General features: G+C 29.9%; 1 protein-coding gene across 1 annotated transcript in view; it reads left to right on the plus strand.

Annotated features, from left to right (window-relative positions):
- The window catches only part of Dhc1 (dynein axonemal heavy chain 1), a 432,221-nt gene that overhangs the window by 383,482 nt on the left and 30,689 nt on the right, over positions 1-18,050 (plus strand). Inside the window, exon 48 of the mRNA XM_089098586.1 lies at positions 6,123-6,225. Coding sequence (XP_088954712.1) covers positions 6,123-6,225 — 103 coding nt within the window. The remainder of the gene's footprint in view (positions 1-6,122; positions 6,226-18,050) is intronic.

The raw sequence follows: 18,050 nt of genomic DNA on the forward strand, positions 1-18,050 counted from the left end.
TAATTGTTCAGGTGGTGTGGCAAAAACTCTTTTTCTTCCAACGATTTATCTAGTCCAGGTTTTTGCTTTTAAATGGTATGGTAGGCATTGATGACCTTTTCCATTTCAAAACCCAGTCATCGTCGCTATCATTTTCAATTTGTGTGGTTCGTTTTACCTCGGCTTGTCTTTCCTTATTATGAAATACGTATTGCCGAACCTTTATTTATTTATTTTTTTTTAACAAAGGTATAGTAGGCATTTGCTCTCCATTTTCATTCTTGACTCGAACACTTGCCCGGTGTCACATATTTCTAACCGCGTTTATCTTTGCTCTTTACTTTCATTTTTTACGCGCTCTTATTTTAATTTTCGTATATCTTCTAACCACCCGTGTCTTTGCTCTTCATTTTAATTTTTGACACGTTTTTGAATTCTGATTACTTCAGACATTTTACCAATGGCCTTTACTTTATCTGCCCGTATCGGTGTTGTCTGAATTGACGGTCCAGGTTGTCGATTTGACCATCTTATCTTATTGATGGTTCAGGTGATGGTTCCTAAGAATCATCATTTATAGTAAATGCAACGGCAAACTTTCGTTTTTTTGGCCTTGCAACAGACATTATATTATATAGATAACTGATGCGTTGGAAATCAACATTATGAAATACATATCGCCGAAAATCTTTTTTTTAACAAAGGTATGGTTGGCATTGATGACCTTCCATGTCAAAATCCCAAATCCAATCATCATCGCTATCATTTTTAATTTTGATACGTTTTGATTCTGACTGTCCAGGTTGAATTTCATTGACTCGCTGCTCTTCGTTTTCATTTTTGACTCCCTTACTTGTTCGGTGTCGTATGCCTTCCAACATTGTGTGTCTTTGCCCTTCATTTTCATTTTGAACACACTCTAATTGTCGTTTCGATTATCTTCTAACCGCCCGTGTCTTTGCTCATCATTTTCATTTTTGATATATTTTTGGATTTTGATTACTTCAGACAATTTAGCAATGTCCTTTGCTTTAGATGTCCGTATTGATGTTGTCGCAATTGATGGTCCAGCTTGTTAAATTTTACATCTTATCACGTGACGTCATTTGTTTTCTTAACAAAGGTATGGTAGGCATTGATGATCAAAAAAGAAATATCACTCTAACAATAAGAATTTTCGTTGATAGTTGTTAGAGCTTCCTTCCACACTTCGTTACATGTTCTTCGTTCATTTTCAGGACGTAGCAGAACTTTTAAGCTACGTTGTTTTTTCACACGAGAAAATGCAACGTATAACATTCCATGATTAAAAATTGGAGTACTAAGGTCGGCATCAACAAATTCAAAAGTTTGTCCCTGCGACATATGTATAGTCATGGCAAACGTGGGTCGAATTGGAAATTGATATCGTTGAACAGTACGTCCAAATTGACCTTTACTAGAGTCCACTGTAACTCGGGATATGTGGACTTCTTTTCCTGATTTTTCCCCAGTAATTATATTCGCCTTGTTTATGTTGTTACATAATTCAGTAACAATAAGACAGGTCCCATTGTACACGGGTCCCTTCTGAAATATCTAAGTTACGCAAAAGTATAACTATCGTAGTTTTCTTGAATTTTCAGTCATGTGGTGGTAAATTTGCTGTGTCAATTGAATTGAGGAATTCTGGAGTAAATTCAGTTCCTCCTTTTTCCTTATCTTTTACAGAATCGTAACTTTTATACAGTTTGTATTTTCCTGGAAGGCGATCGACAATTTTCGCTTCAATCAACAAACTTCTTTGTTGATTGAAGCTAAAATAACTCGATCCTTCATTAAATCGAAACTTCGTTTAGACAAACATTCTCCGAATACTTCCTTGATTAAATTGCCACTGGAAATTATATCTTCCTTTAATTCAATTTCACAAAGTTCATTTTTTATAAAGATTTCCATTTCCCAGTTCGAGGATGTACTTTGCAAATGCTTCCGTTCAGGATCGACCCGCATATTTTTCTCGAAGGAAACATGTTTGAAATTCTTCCAAAGATTGACTTTTTTTTATTGATAAATCGATTGTTTCACTGCGGTTGCTTCGTGGTTGAACTGGTAAATACTGTCGGAAATCACCTTCAGGAACTAAAATTTTCCCACCAAATGGTAGGTTTGGATTTGCAATAGGCTGTAACAACTGATCCATATTTTGTAAGCCATACTTGGGAAGAATTGGTGCTTCGTCAAGTAGGAAAATATCTACTTGGGCTAATTCTAAAGTTCTGTTCGAACCAGGTCTTATACAGGAAACAGAATCTGAAGAAAGTAGGACTTTCAAGCCGAAGGTCTTTTGCGCTGTTAGTCCAAATTGCAATAAAGTTGCTGGTATTCCTGCATAAGCCACACATTTAACGTTGTAGTGTTTTCCAGACGGAAAATGAAACAAGGTCTCATAAGCAAACGTTTTACCGGTACCACCTGGTCCATCTATGAAATAACATTCTGTCCCAAAATAATCGGGATCATTGACAGCCAGTAAAATATTGTCAACAATTTCAAGCTGTTTTCCTTGCAGAAGCCGATACATACTATCTCCAGTAACAGTTGACTCACTAGAATTTGGAAATTCCAAGTTTTGGTCATTTTCATAGGTCTCAATGTTGTCCATGCCGTATCATTCCACCCAAAAACTAAAATTTCGACCTTCTATTACCATCGTATTTAACTTCGATGCACTAATACGATAAGCACGCTTTACTGCAAGATCTTTAGATAAATTATTTCGTTTTGCATGCAAAATGAAATCCTCCAACAACTGATTTTTGAATCTTTTCCAAAGAGCTTTTGGATCTGCCGATTACCAAAAACAAGAATCTGTGTGAAGAGTATTCGTATTACAGAAGGCATTTTGGACAGTGCCGATTCTTCTAGGGTGTCGAACCCCTGTTTATCATCGAATTCAAGGCCGTGAGCCAGGCATGGTTTTTTGTATGTGGAATATGCAACGTTATCAACTGTTTTAAGATCTTCAAAAACTTATTGCATTCTTCACATGATACAAAATTACTCGTAAATAGAAGCACTCGGGAAAAGCTGCAAAATTTAAGTTGTTAATTCATCCAATGACACGTTTTCGACGGATTCTTTGTTCCCATGTACTGGTATTGCCGTTTCATTATATAGTGTTCAGGAATTTCCCAATAAAAGAGAAATTCCTTCTTTTTTATTTGTTTTAACGCCTTGTTGTGTCGAAAATACGTTTCCAAGATTGAGCCTTGTTGTCCAATATCTACCAAATATCCTTGGTATTGGGTGATATTTTGCATTAGATACCGTCCTGGCAAATGAGCCTTTAAAATTTGAACGACATGGCTCTTTTTCTGGACATCGTAACTAAAGAGTCGCCAGCATGCTTCAGTTGGTGCAATGCAGCGTCCTTCCACATGGGTTTCTGCTTCATTGTAAACCAAGCACCGTTGATTTTCGACAATCTTTATTGACATGCCGCTTGTAGATGTATTTATATAGATACTTTACCGGACCTATATTTCTTGAAAATTATCACGAGTAATTCGGCGATTATTAGAATCTTTTCGATAAATAGTACGGTCATGTGAAAATTCTTCTCTATTCATTTCGTCTAATTTTGGATCATCACGATGTCGATACTTTGATTTTTCAGAATCCGCTAGAGATGTAACTGAATTGTACTGCCTTGGAAAACCGAAGCGGCACTGAAATTTTCCATTTTTATTAATCATACAGCTCGCATTTGGATTTAAATTCCCACAGGGATTATGAATCATCCACTTTAAGACTAATTCTCTGAATAAAGGATTGTTGAAATTTGGAATTTCAGCTGAAATAAGATCATCAAATTCAATTGGATTATGGATTCGATCCTGAAGACTCATGATCAATAGCAAATGCATATGTGGTAGTCCACGTTTTTGACATTCAATCGTATACACATATGCTGCCACTTTTTAAAATATCTGAATCTTGTCAATATTATTGATTATATCGTCAAATTTTAGTTTAGCAATTCGAGTAATGTGATCGGAACGATATTGAGGAAACCGTTCTATAATAGAGTTATCATCAAGCTTAATATTTATTAAGAGATCTGGGGGTCCAAGGTGACGAACAATAGCCAAGGCGTCGTCAAAATGTTCAGCAGAATAGCGTGTTGATCCGAGAAATGATGACGGTAGTACAACTTTTTCACCAACGAATGCATCCTTTTTCTAGGCTAAGTCTTTAAGAAGTCATGTAACACCTACTTAGTTTTCACTCATAATAGTTTTCTGGTTAAATTTTATCCAAACAATATTATCACGCTCATCACGAATAGCGGTATCAACGAGGTACTGTTGGGAAAGTCTTCCGCCAAAATGCAAAACATTGAAACCAATCCTACGCAGATCAGGTGTTACAGCTTGCACAGAAAGGCTTTTCGCATATTCAGGTCGAAAAGCGATATTCAAGTCGTATTATATGTGGATGACTTACATAAGGTGTTTGAAATAGTAACCCTTTGACTATCTTGACTTTCCAGTTTAATAGAACTATGGGTACGTAAAGAGCTCCAAACGATGGTCGGTATTTTTAAAATGATAAGATTTTTGCCACATTGTTTTACAACCACATCATTTGATAGAAAACTATGTTCAGCATTAAGCCTAAGCACAGCGCATACTTCATTACATGTGGGAGGGTTAAAAAGTCTATAATCGACACCATCTGGCAAAGCAAAAACCAGCTGCACGTTTGGAGGCTGTTGTCCCAATGAAGCAGCAAGTTGATTTGAATTATCCTCCACTTCTCACATTTTTACGTAACCTTTGGCATAGACGATTGAATCTCTCAATATTCCTTCCAAGAGATTCATTAGAATATGAGATACCCCATAATTTAAAGGATGTGGGAGGCGTTCCTCAACAGCTTCATTGGGGTCTAAAAAGTACAGTTGGCCATATGAAGGTGGCTCATTTTCACCTTCAGTATTTTGTGACGGATGTGCCACTAAATTGATTTTGTGATAAATTTGTCCAGCTACTTTAAAATTAAATATATTCCGACTATTTATGGTTCGATCATCGATTACGTTGAATGAAGTTAGAGCATAACACGAGTTCAAGTTTCGAATACGTTTATGAAACTCTTCAGAGAGCAACTGGCGTCCTAAAAAAATGCAAACCAATTCATTAGGAAATTGAGGTGGCGAAATTGCAATTCGACCATGCAAGCAGCAATCTCCAAAAGAATTACCTAAGTTTCCTACTTTTTCGTCCGGAAAATGAAGGGCTCCATAGTGAATACAAGCAACGTTGAAGGGTCCCAAAGATTTATATGTTATATTTACTGAGTTTATGACATCTTCGTACGCGTGTACTTGGTTTTGTGGCACACGTTGTTGGTAACGAAGATTACGACGCCGCTGTTCTTCTAACCACGTGTCTCTTTGCTATTCATTTTCATTTTTCATACGCTCTAATTCTGGTTTTCGTTTATCTTCTAACCGTGCGTGTCTCTGCTCTTATTTTTTATTTTTGATACGCTCTGATTCTCGTTTTCGTTTATCTTCAAACCGTGCGTGTCGTATATATATATATATATATATATATATATATATATATATATATATATATATATATATATATATATATATATATATATATATATATATAAAACACGACCTATGTTAACACGACCTATGTTAAAACACGACCATAATTCTTTAAAGAACATTAGCCATTAAATTTAGCTATCAGTTTGTTATAGTCTATATCAAAGAACTATCGACGTATTCGTAAATGTATTTTTTTTCCGATATATTTTAAGTAAGAACTATTGATGTATTCATAAATACATATTTTTTGTGATATTTCTTGAAGTAATATAAACTTTTCTCGAGCTTCTGCTAAAAATTTGAAACCGTAGAATTATTATTATCCAGTATTCATACCAAAACCAGCAAATCGCTAGTACAACTGCTTTTTTAGTCAAGCTTTTTACAAAAGTAAATATATTACGCATATTTGATTCACAAAAATATAAAAAATTCGTGATTTTCAAAAAAACCAAGACAGTTTGTGACTAATTACGCACAATTAATTGGGACAATCCTTTTTCTTCGTGTTTTCTTCATCTTTCTTTACTTTTAGGAAGTTACAAGGTGTCACAAAGGATGGGCGTTGGATTCCGTTGTTTTACAGAGTCTAGTAACACGACTTTCTAAAGATGAGATTTTAGAGCCACCCCCTGAAGGTAAGTTATGCCCTAAAGCTTTACTTTATTACCCAACTCCAGGATTCCAGTTTATTGATTTACTATCAAGGCTGAACGGTCTTTTGATTCTTGCTTGATGTCTTCGTGAATCCTAAGGCTCTGCAGAAGTTTTTCGGGGTCCACGAGTTTATTTTATTGATCTAGAGTTATTACACTATTATTTGAGGCTCCTGCCTGCTTCTCTAAGGTAAATGGTTAGTAGTCCAAGAGTTTATTTTGTTGGTCTAGGATTATTAAACGATTACTTGAGGCTCCTGCTTGCTTCTCTAAGGTAAATGGCTTCTCACCGGGGCTCCATGCAACACTAAAGTTCCGCATAAAGTCTCTGTAGGTTTTAAAAGGAAGAACGATTTACGATTAAGTATGGCAAAACCATGCAAACTACCGTGAAAATAAATACGAAGGGATGCCGTATGTATTGTTCAAAGGTTGCTTAAAACGTGTGACCTGAGGCAATGAATTTTAAGAAGTACATGAAGGCCTAAGGTCTAAGCGTTAATATACTGTTAATGTTTAAAGCCAAAGAGTCCACTTATTAAAATGGACTAAGTAAGAAATTTCACTATTCTAGTGTGCACTCCTCAATTTAAGCTATTTAAAGTTCAGTTCCCTAATTTTAGTTTAAAATTATCGACACAAATCCTGAAATTTTTATTCTAATTATTAAGCACAGTTAATATCTGGTAGAGACTGATAGTTATAAACCAAACAAAGACAAGATATTGGGCTCATTTTGACTGTGAAAGAAACTGATATTTCTGAACACGTCATAGGCTCCAAAATCCAAAACGTAACTTAAGAAACCAAAAGAGGGAAAGATATAATAAATGAAAAAATAAAATCAAATAGGTGAGAAAACGAGGAATTTTATCCAACAGTGGTAAAATATGAAGACGAAACCAAGCAAATATTTCGACAAGGACCTTAGCCAAGTCGTCCTCAGTGCTATAAAAATATATAAAAATTACATAATAAAAATAAATTAAAATTACAAAACAAATTATGAAAATTAAAATTTTCAAAGATACATTTGGGAAACAACTTCGAAAAGACTCAAATGCTGATTATACAAAAAAATATAAGAATATTAAGGTAGCAAAAATAACAAGGTAGGCTAATATAAATATTTAGTGAAAAATACAAATAATTCTCAACACCTAATAATTGATGTTTAATACTCATCAAGAACTAATAATTAATTAATATTTAAGCTAACATCTAAACTTAGATAAGGCTAATATTTAATACCTACATATATAGTACTTAAGGGTTTTCTCTAGAAATCAATACATAATATTGAACCTGTTTACTGACAACTTAAAATAAAGGACATTAAGATCGGATAATATACGAAAAAATATCTAAAATATTATCTTCATAATTATTCTAAATGAGCCAGGATATTTGGCTAATTTTGACTGTAAAAAAAAGCTGATATTTTTGAACACTTCATAAGCACCCAAAATCTCAAAAGTAAATGGAAATTTTCAAAATAGACTTGAGAAATACAAATTTCGGGGTAGTTCATCCGAAGAATAAAGTGTCATCAGAAAATGCTGTAGAGTATCCTAAATATCTGAACCCAGTAATGTGTTGTTATTGTCTAACAAGTTGTTGTTGTTTCTTGCCTACAAGTCGTTACCTGCTAGTAGGTTCTATGTGTAACAAGGGAATCGAAGCATTTAGGCAGTACCCATGGCATAGATGTAAAACAAGGTGGAACCTGTTGAGGCAGGAGAGGTAGACCTTGATTTACAGTTTAAGACTATATTTCTTAATAAATTTTGTTCGAAAATTCTAAAATTCAGTCCAAGTTACCTAGGAGTTTTACAAGAAAGACTGATCCTAAACTGAATTAGTAAATTTGAAATTCGTATGTTTGTATATGATAGGCAAGCGTTCCATGTAGATACTCAATTTATTTTATAGGTCCCACAAAGATAAAAAAAAAACTATAAAAGACCGGTCTAAAATATAAACTTCGCCGCGGGAAACAAAAACTTGGGATATGTTGGGCAATAAATGTATGTCGTTGAATATGCTGAACAAAATTGAAGCACACTGACGAAGAGTTGGCTGAAGGATTTTGTTTAATTTCAGGATTCTGTAAAAAAAAGAAGTATTTTGAAAGAACATCTAATTATTTTCGGTGCAGGTGCCAAAAAAAATTATTGAAAATTTGATATTTATAACTATATGTGGAAGTATGTTTGGGAAGGGTTCCTCAGGATATTAAGTTTAATTTAAGGGCTCTGCAAAGATTAAAAGGCTGAGAAAGACCAGCCCAAAACACTTACCGAAGCACTTCATGGTTCTGTAAAGATAAAATGTTTTGAAGAACCTTTAAAATAATTTTCAGTACAGGGACCAAAGAAATATGTTGAAAAATTCAAATTTGCAATTTGAAGTATGTTGGGGAAGAGTTTTTAAAGATATTCAGTTTGATTTAAGGGTTCTATAGAGGTAGAAAATTTAAGAAAGGTCAGTCTAAAATATCAATTCCACCGAAGAGGTCAAAGATATATGCTAAAACTAAAATCACTTCGGATGATAAAACGTAAAGATCAAGAGTTTGCTAAGATGGTTTTAAAGATCGTTCTAACAGTTTTCAGTGCAGGGGCCAAGAACATAAGTTGAAAATTTTTAAATGAATATATTAGAGTATGCTAGGAAAGATTTTCTTAAATTATTCAGTTTAATTTCAGGGTTCTGCAAAGGTAAAAAGGTATAAGAAAACCAGGCAAAATAAATTTCATTGAAGAGACCAATGAAATATGCCGAACTAATTTGCTGAAATACTCTGTTTAGTTTCAGGTGTTTGTAGAAATAATAGATTTTGAAAGACCGTTTTAATAACTTCAGTGCTGGCCGCAGGGACCAAAATTTTGAAGATTGCTGGAAAGAGTTTCTTAATATATTTCACTTAATTTCAAGGCTCTGCAAAAACAAAAAGGTTGAAAAAACAGTCTTAAATATAAAAGTCACTGAAGAGAGCAAAGAGATAAGCTGAAAAAAAAAGTTGAAAATCGTATTTAAAAAAGGTTGAACAACAATTTGTGGAAATATTCTGTTTAGTTTCAGGGTCTTATAAACCTAAAAAGGCTATGAAATGCTGGCCTAATAATTTTCCGCGCAGGAACCAAACAAATATATTAAGACAAACAAAACATCTATATGTTGAAATACAGTAGTAACTAGTTTCTAAACATTTTTTGTTAATAATAAGTGAAATTAATAAGGTAAAAAGAAAAATTTGGGACAAACCATAAGAAAAACCAACGGCATGGTTTCTCACCATTTTTCGAGTAAGGTAATTGATATTAAAAAGGTAAAAAAAAGGTGGGAAATACCAGTCTAAAACAATAGGAAAGATTTTCTCACCAATCTTCTTTATTATAAAGGGCTTTTCCAAGGTAAAAAAAAAGTTTGGAAAAAATCGAAGAAAAAACTAGAAAAGATTTTCTCAACATATTTTTTTTATTTTAAGGGAAATACAAAGGTAAAAAAAAAGTTGGGAAATACCAGTCTAAAACACTAGAGAATATTTTCTAACTAATTTTTTTTTATATTAAGGGCAATACAAAGTTAAAAAAAAAAAGTGTGGAAATACCATTATAAAACACTAGTAAATATTTTCAAAAAAATTTTTTTTTATTTAAGGGATATAAACAGGTAAAAAAAAAGGTTGTTCAAAAAAGAATAAAAAACAAGTAAATAATGTCAAAGATTTATTTTATTATTTTTTGCTATTAGCAAAGGTAAAAAAAAAAAGTGTTGGAAAAACACAAGAAGTACCGCGGAAATATATTATAACCATTTTTTGTTTTTTTTTAGGTATTTGAACTGGTAAAAAAAAAGTGGTGGAAAAACATTCAAAAGCCGTATAACATATTTTATAGAAATGCTTTGTATATTTTATTGTCTATAACCAGTTAAAAAAAATGTGGTTACATACATTAAAAAGCCATTTGGATAGATTTTATATCAATATTTTTTTTTTATTAATGTATATTAAAAAGGTAAAAAAAGTGTTGACCTAAATGAAGAAAGAAGTCTTAAATAGATTCAAAACATTTTTGGTTTAATTAATTTGATATAAAAAAGTAAAAAAAAAGTGTTTAAAAACCATAATAAAAAACGATGTAGTAGTTTAACAAAATTTTTGCTTTAATTAAGGGCTATACAAAGGTAAAAAAAAAAAGGGTTGAAAAACCACTAAAAAACCAAAGTAAATAGATTCAATACACTTTTTGATTATCTTAAGGGCAATAAAAAGGTAAAAAAAAAGTGGGAGAAAACCAGTATAAAAACCTAGGGTGGATTTTATCAAAATTCTTGGTTTAATTTAAGGGCTATACAAAGGTAAAAAAAAAGTTGGGAAATACTTGTCTAAAACACTAGGAAAGATTTTCTCAACATTTTTTTTTTAATTTAAGGGATATACGAAAGTAATAAAAAATGGAGAAATACCAGAAAAAAACTCTAGGAAATAGTTTCTATACATTTTTCGTTTAATTTGATGTATATTACAAAAGTAAGAAAAAGTGGGAAAATACAAGACTAAACAATCTGAAATAGTTTCTAACCATTTTTCGTTTATTTTATTGGCTATACAAAAGTAAAAAAAAACGGGAAAAAACCAGACTAAAACACTCGTAAATAGTTTCTCAACATTTTTTGTTTAATTTAAGGGCTATTACAAAAGTAAAAAAAAATTGGGAAATACCAGACTAAAACACTAGGAAATATTTTTTCAACATTTTTTGTTTAATTTAAGGGCTATACAAAGGTAAAAAAAAATTGGGAAATACCAGTCTAAAACACTAGGAAATAGTTTGTAAACTTTTTTTTTTTTATTTAAGGGCTATAAAAAGGTAAAAAAAAAGTTGGTAAAACATAGAATAAGGACCTCTGAAAGTTTTTTTCACTTATCTTTTTTTATATTATAAACTGGTAAAAAAAAAGTGTTGAAGTAACATAATAAAAAAATAGTAAATAGTTTAAAACAATTATTTTCTTATTTTAGGTCTTTAACCAGGTAAAAAAAAAGTGTGGGAATACTAGACGATGAAAATATTGCATATTTTCTCACATTTCTTTTTTTAAATATAGGGATATAAAAAGGTAAAAAAAAGTGTGAAAAAAAAATAATAAAACACTGTCAAATAGTTTATAAACATTTTTTGTTTAATTTAAGGGCTATACAAAGGTAAAACAAAAGTTGGGAAAAACCAGTCTAAAACACTAGGAAAGATTTTCTCAACATTTTTTGTTTAATTTAAGGGCTATACAAAGGTAAAACAAAAGTTGGGAAATACCAGAATAAAACCTTAGTAAATATTTTCTCAACATTTTTTGTTTAATTTAAGGGCTATACGAAGGTAAAAAAAAGTTGAAAAATACAAGAATAAAACACTGGGAAATAGTTTATAAACATTTTTTGTTTAAATGAATCTATATAAAAAAGTAAAAAAAAAGTGGCGAAAAACTATACTAAGACCATAGGATATAGGTTCTCAACATTTTTTGTTAAATTTATGGGATATAAAAAGGTAAAAAAAAGTTAGGAAAAACCAGAATAATGCAGTAGTTTATAGATTCTAACATTTCTTCTTATTATTTACGTTATATAAACAGGTAAAAAAAAGTTGGTAAAAAACAGAATAAATCCATCGGAAGGGTTGTCAAAGCATTGTTTTATATAATAATTGGATTAGCAAAGGTAAAAAAAAAAGTGTTAGCAAAACATAATAAAGCCCTCTAACCTATTGTACAAACAGTCTGTTTTTTTTTTATGGTATATACAAAGTTAAAAAAAAGTTGTGAAATACTTGTCAAAAACCCTATGAAAGAGTTTCTCAAAATTTTTCTTTTAATGTAATGGCTATAAGAAAATAAAAAAAAAGTGGAGAAATACCTGAATAAGACACTAGGACATATTTTCAAAAAATTTTTCTTTTAAATAAAGGTAAATTACAAAAGTAATAAAAAGTTGGGAAATACCCGACTAAAACACTATTAAATAGTTTATAACCATTTTTTGTTTAATTTATGTAATAAAAAAAGGTAAAAAAAATTTAAGAAATAACAGACTAAAGACAACGGAAATAATTTCTAACCATTTTTCGTTTAATTTACTGGCTATAAAAAGATAAAAAAAAAGTGGGGAAAAGCCAGACTATAACCGAATTAAAGAGTTTATAAACTTTTTTTGTTTAATTTAAGGGCTATACAAAAGTAAGAAAAAGTGGGGAAAACCCAGTCTAAAACACTAGGAAAGAGTTTCTAACCTTTTTTCTTTTAATTTTATGTATATAAAAAAGTAAAAAAAAAGTGGTGAAAAACTAGAATAAAACCATAGTAAAGAGTTTATCAACCTTCTTCTTTTAAATTAAGGGATATTACAAAGGTAAGAAAAAATGTGAAAAAAACAGAAGAAAAAAGCGTTGAATAGTTTCTCACCATTTTTCGTTTTATGTACTGGCTATAAAAAGGTAAAAAAAAAGTGTGATAAAACCCTAATAAAACACTCGGTAATAGTTTATGAAATTTCTTCGTTTAAGTAAATGGATATTCAAAGTTAAAAAAAAGTGTGGAAGAACTATACTAAAACACTCGTAAATAGTTTATCAACATTTTTCGTTTAATTTTAGGGCTATAAAAAAGTAAGAAAAATTGGGGAAAAAATAGAATAAAACACCGGGAAAGATTTTCTAAACATTTTTTGTTTAATTTAAGGGCTATACAAAAGTAAAAAAAAAGTGTGGAAATACCAGTCTAAAACACTAGGAAAGAGTTTCTCAACATTTTTTGTTTAATTTAAGGGCTATACAAAGGTAAAACAAAAGTTGGGAAATACCAGTCTAAAACACTAGGAAAGATTTTCTCTACATTTTTTGTTTAATTTAAGGGCTATACAAAAATAAAAAAAATTTGGGAAATACTAGAATAAAACACTCGGAAATATTTTTTAACCATTTTTTGTTTAAATAAAGGACTATAAAAAGGTAAGAAAAAAGGGTAAAAAACCAGACTAAAACAAGATGAAATAGTTTCTAAACATTTTTCGTTTTATATAAGGGATATTAAGAAAGTAAAAAAAAGTGAGAAAAAAATAGACTAAAGCACTATGAAATAGTTTATAAACTTTTTTCTTTTAATTTAAGGGCTATAAAAAAGTAAAAAAAAAGTGAGGAAATACCAGTCTAAAACCGTATTATATATTTTCTAACCTTTTTTTGTTTAAATTAAGGGCTATTACAAAGGTAAAAAAAAGAGGGGAAAAACCATACTAAAACAGTAGGAAATAGTTTATTAACATTTTTCGTTTAAATTAATGTATCTACAAAGGTAAAAAAAAAGTGTTTAAAAACCTGACTAAAACACTAGGATATAGTATATAAACAATATTTTTTTATTTTATTGGATTTAAAAAAGTAAAAAAAAAGTGAGAAAAAACCAGAATATGACCGTCGAGAGTATTATCTCAAATTTCTTCTTTTAAATTCAGGAATATTACAATAGTAAGAAAAAGTGGTAAAAAACTAGAATAAAACACTAGGAAAGATTTTCTCAACATTTTTTGTTTAATTTAAGGGCTATACAAAGTTAAAAAAAAGTTGGGAAATACCAGACTAAAACACTAGGGCAGATTTTTTCAACATTTTTCGTTTAATTTAAGGGCTATACAAAGGTAAAAAAAAGGGGGGAAAAACAAGACAAAAACAGTGTGAAAGAGTTTCTCAACATTTTTCTTTTATTGTAAGGACTATAAAAAAGTAAAAAAAAAGTGGGAAAATCCCATAATATAACCCTAGTGAATAGTTTCACAAAATTTTTCTCTTAAATAAAGGTATAAAAAAAGGTAAAAAAAAGTGGGGAAATACCATAATAAAAACATCGTAAATAGTTTATAAAATTTTTTCTTTTAATTTCACGGATATAAAATGGTAAAAAAAGTTTTAAAAACACAGACTAAAAAAATCGTAAATAGTTTGCAAACATTTTTTGTGTAATTAAAGTTCTATAAAAAGGTAAAAAAAGTTTTGATGTCCCCGAATAAGACAAGATTGAATAGTTTCTACCCATTTTTTGTGTAATAAAATGGATAGGCCTATAAAAAAGTAAGAAAAAGTGGTAAAAATACAGACTAAAAAACTAGTAAATATTTTCTAAACATTTTTTGTTTAATTAATGTGATATACAAAGGTAAGAAAAAGTGGTGAAAAACTAGAATAAAACACTCGGAAATAGTTTTTAAACATTTTTCGTTTAATTAATGGGATATAAAAAAGTAAAAAAAAGTGAAGAAAAAATATACTAAAGAAGCATGATATAGATTCTAACCATTTTTCTTTTAATTTAAGGGATTTAAAAAGGTAAAAAGAAAGTGGGTAAAAAAAAGAATAAAAACCTATGAAATAGTTTCTAAAATTTCTTTTTTAAAATTATGGGATATAAGAAATTAAAAAAAATTTGAGAAAAACCACACTAAAACAATCCGAAATAGTTTATCACCATTTTTTGTTTAATTTAAGTGATATAAAAAAGTAAAAAAAAAGTGGGAAAATACCTTAATAAGTCCATAGGAAATATTTTCTCAACATTTTTCTCTTAAATTATGGTATATTAAAAAAGTAAGAAAAATTGAGAAAATACTAGACTAAGGCACTAGGAAATATATTCTAACCATTTTTTGTTTAATTTAAGGGAAATAAAATAGTAAAAAAAAAGTGGGAAAAAACCATACTAAAACCGTAGTAAATAGTTTCTCAACTTTTTTTTCTTATTTAGAGGGCTATTACAAGGTTAAAAAAAAGTTGGAAAGTACTAGACTAAAACTATCGGAAATATTTTCTAAACATTTTTCGTTTAATTAAAGGAATATAAAAAAGTAAGAAAAAGTGTTAAAAAACCAGTCTAAAAAGCACGTAAATAGTTTCTCAACATTTTTCGTTTAATTAAAGGAATATAAACAAGTAAGAAAAAGGGTGAAAAAACTCGACTAAAACAGTCGGGAAGAGTTTATCTACATTCTTCTTTTAATTAAAGGACTATACAAAAATAAAAAAAAGTTGGGAAATACCAGACTAAAACACTAGGAAATATTTTCTCAACATTTTTCGTTTAATTTAAGGGCTATACAAAAGTAAAAAAAAATTGTATAAAAACTAGACTAAGACCCAAGTAAATAGTTTCTAAACTTTTTTTGTTAAATTTAATGTCTATGAAAAAATAAAAAAAAAGTGTGGAAAAACTTGAATAAGGCCGTAGGAAATATTATATAAACTTTTTTCGTTAAATTTATCGTCAATAAACAAGTAAAAAAAAAGTGAGGAAAACCCTGACTAAATCACTCGGATATATTTACTAAAAATTTTTATTTTAAATTATGGGATATACAAAGGAAAAAAAAAATTGGGAAATACCATTATAAAACACTATGAAATATTTTCTAAACATTTTTTGTTTAATTTAGGGAATATAAACAAGTAAAAAAAAATGAGGAAAAACTAGACTAAAACGCTAGTAAAGAGTTTATAAACATTTTTCGTTTAATTAATGGGATATTACAAAAGTAAGAAAAACTGGGGAAGTACCAGAATAAAACACTCGCGAATATTTTCTAAATATTTTTCTTTTAATTTAAGGAATATACAAAAATAAGAAAAAATGTGAAAATACCAGACTAAAACACTCTGAAAGATTTTCTCAACATTTTTTGTTTAATTTAAGGGCTATACAAAGTTAAAAAAAAGTTGGGAAATAATAGTATAAAAAACTAGGAAAGATTTTCTAAAAATTTTTTTTTTAAATTTATTTATAAGCAAAGGTAAAAAAAAAAGTCTGGAAATACCAGACTAAAACCCTAGGAAATATTTTCTCAACATTTTTCGTTTAATTTAAGGGCTATAAAAAGGTAAAAAAAAAGTTGGGAAATACCATTATAAAGAAATCGGACGAATTTTCTCACCAATCTGTGTTTATATGAAGGTCAATAAAAAGGTATAAAAAGTGGGGGTGACATAGAATAAAACCCTCGGAAATAGATACTCAAATTTTTTTGTTTATTTAAAGTGATATACAAAGGTAAAAAAAAGTGGGGACAAAACATAAGATAAAACTAGTAAAGATTTTCTCATCATTTTTCGTTTAATTTAAGGGAAATTAAAAAGGAAGAAAAAGTTGGGAAATACCAGTCTAAAACACTAGGAAAGATTTTCTCAACATTTTTCGTTTAATTTAAGGTATATAAAAAAGTAAAAAAAAAGTGGGTAAAAACTTTAAGAAGAAAGTAGTGAATAGTGTATCAACTTTTTTCTTTTTAATTACTGGCGATTAAAAAGGTAAAAAAAAAGTGAGGAAATCCTAGACTAAGACCCTAGTAAATATTTTCTAAAAATTTTTTTTTTAATTTAAGTTATATAAAACGGTAAAAAAAAAGTTGGAGAATACTATAATAAAACATGTATTTGACTAATGAGACTAAAGAAAAATGCTGAAATAATATTAAATTCGTATATTCAAAATAAGCTTTTCAAAAAAATTTGAAAAGTTTTTATAAAGAGATGCTTTTGAAAGAGATGCTTTTGCAATTTTAAAAGAGATGCTTTTGAAAGAGATTTGAAACAGATGCTTTTGAAAGAATGCAGATTCCAATCCAATGTCCTTCCTTAACAGACGAATCACTGGTATTCGCGACAATAGCTGTAGGAAAATTTTACATAATTATTTTGCTTAGATGATCAGAAATGATACAAAAACTATTAAACATAGCACTTTAAAAATTACTTGCCAAAATATTTAGTATCTGAAGGGTATTCATTGTGGAGGAAAAGACACTACAAGGGGGTTTTTTGCAGTAATTTCCCAAACACTTACGTGAAAAGCAAACACTGAAAGAGTTAATGATCTGTGTAAGGCTTTCCTAAAAGTGTATGTAAAAATTTTGAATGTATTGATGTCGATTTTACATACTAAATATTTTTTGTTTTGTAAGTCTAAGCTCATCACATATTAAAACGATATAGGATACTATTTAAAACAAAAAAAAACTCATCCGGCTCTCTAGTGAGCCAATGGTTGGTCACCTTAAACGGGTACCAAGACTAAAAAAAATTCTAGATATTGGTTAGTTTGAAACCAGGAGTGAGAGAGTCAATGGTGAAAAATGATTGAAGTGGACTGACAAAAAATTGCACGGAATCTTGTTACATTGTGAAATGGTTAAATCTAAATCATCAGTTTCAAAGATTGTCTGTGCAGAAGAAAATCTTCAGAAAAAAAAATAATTGACGATATCATGAAACAGGAATGTCCAGCATTATTTCATTGTATGAAACTTATGCATCGTGGTCCCAAAGCATTTAGTTATTTTATGGATGTGTTAATAGAGATAAAACAAAATGATATTGCCAATTTGTTTATAGATTACCTAGAATTTCAACTACTCCTCCCATTTCTCTGTGGAGAAAACAGGCGTTCAGCTTACCGAATACCCAGAGTAAAAGAATATTTTTTTTAGATATTGCTTAGTTTGAAATCAGCAGGGCGAGAGCCTATAGCGAAAAGAAAATGTGCCACATATGTCCACTCTGTTTATATACATTCCGCAGCTGGATACTCTGCGACAACTGCACTATTGTAGATGAAAATGATGAAACGAGTAGACTATGCAATCTATGTAAGCTACATAGATGTTATGCAGTTCAACTAAAGAACTGTAAATCTTATATTGAAGAAGTTTGTGATTCTCACATTAGAGGATTCATCTGCTCCAACTGTCACTATGATAAGTGTGAACA

The sequence above is a fragment of the Artemia sp. Qi Xiang Cuo genome, chromosome 13 (genome assembly GCF_049724085.1).
Source record: "Artemia sp. Qi Xiang Cuo chromosome 13, ASM4972408v1, whole genome shotgun sequence".
Classification (NCBI taxonomy): Eukaryota; Metazoa; Arthropoda; class Branchiopoda; order Anostraca; family Artemiidae; genus Artemia; species Artemia sp. Qi Xiang Cuo.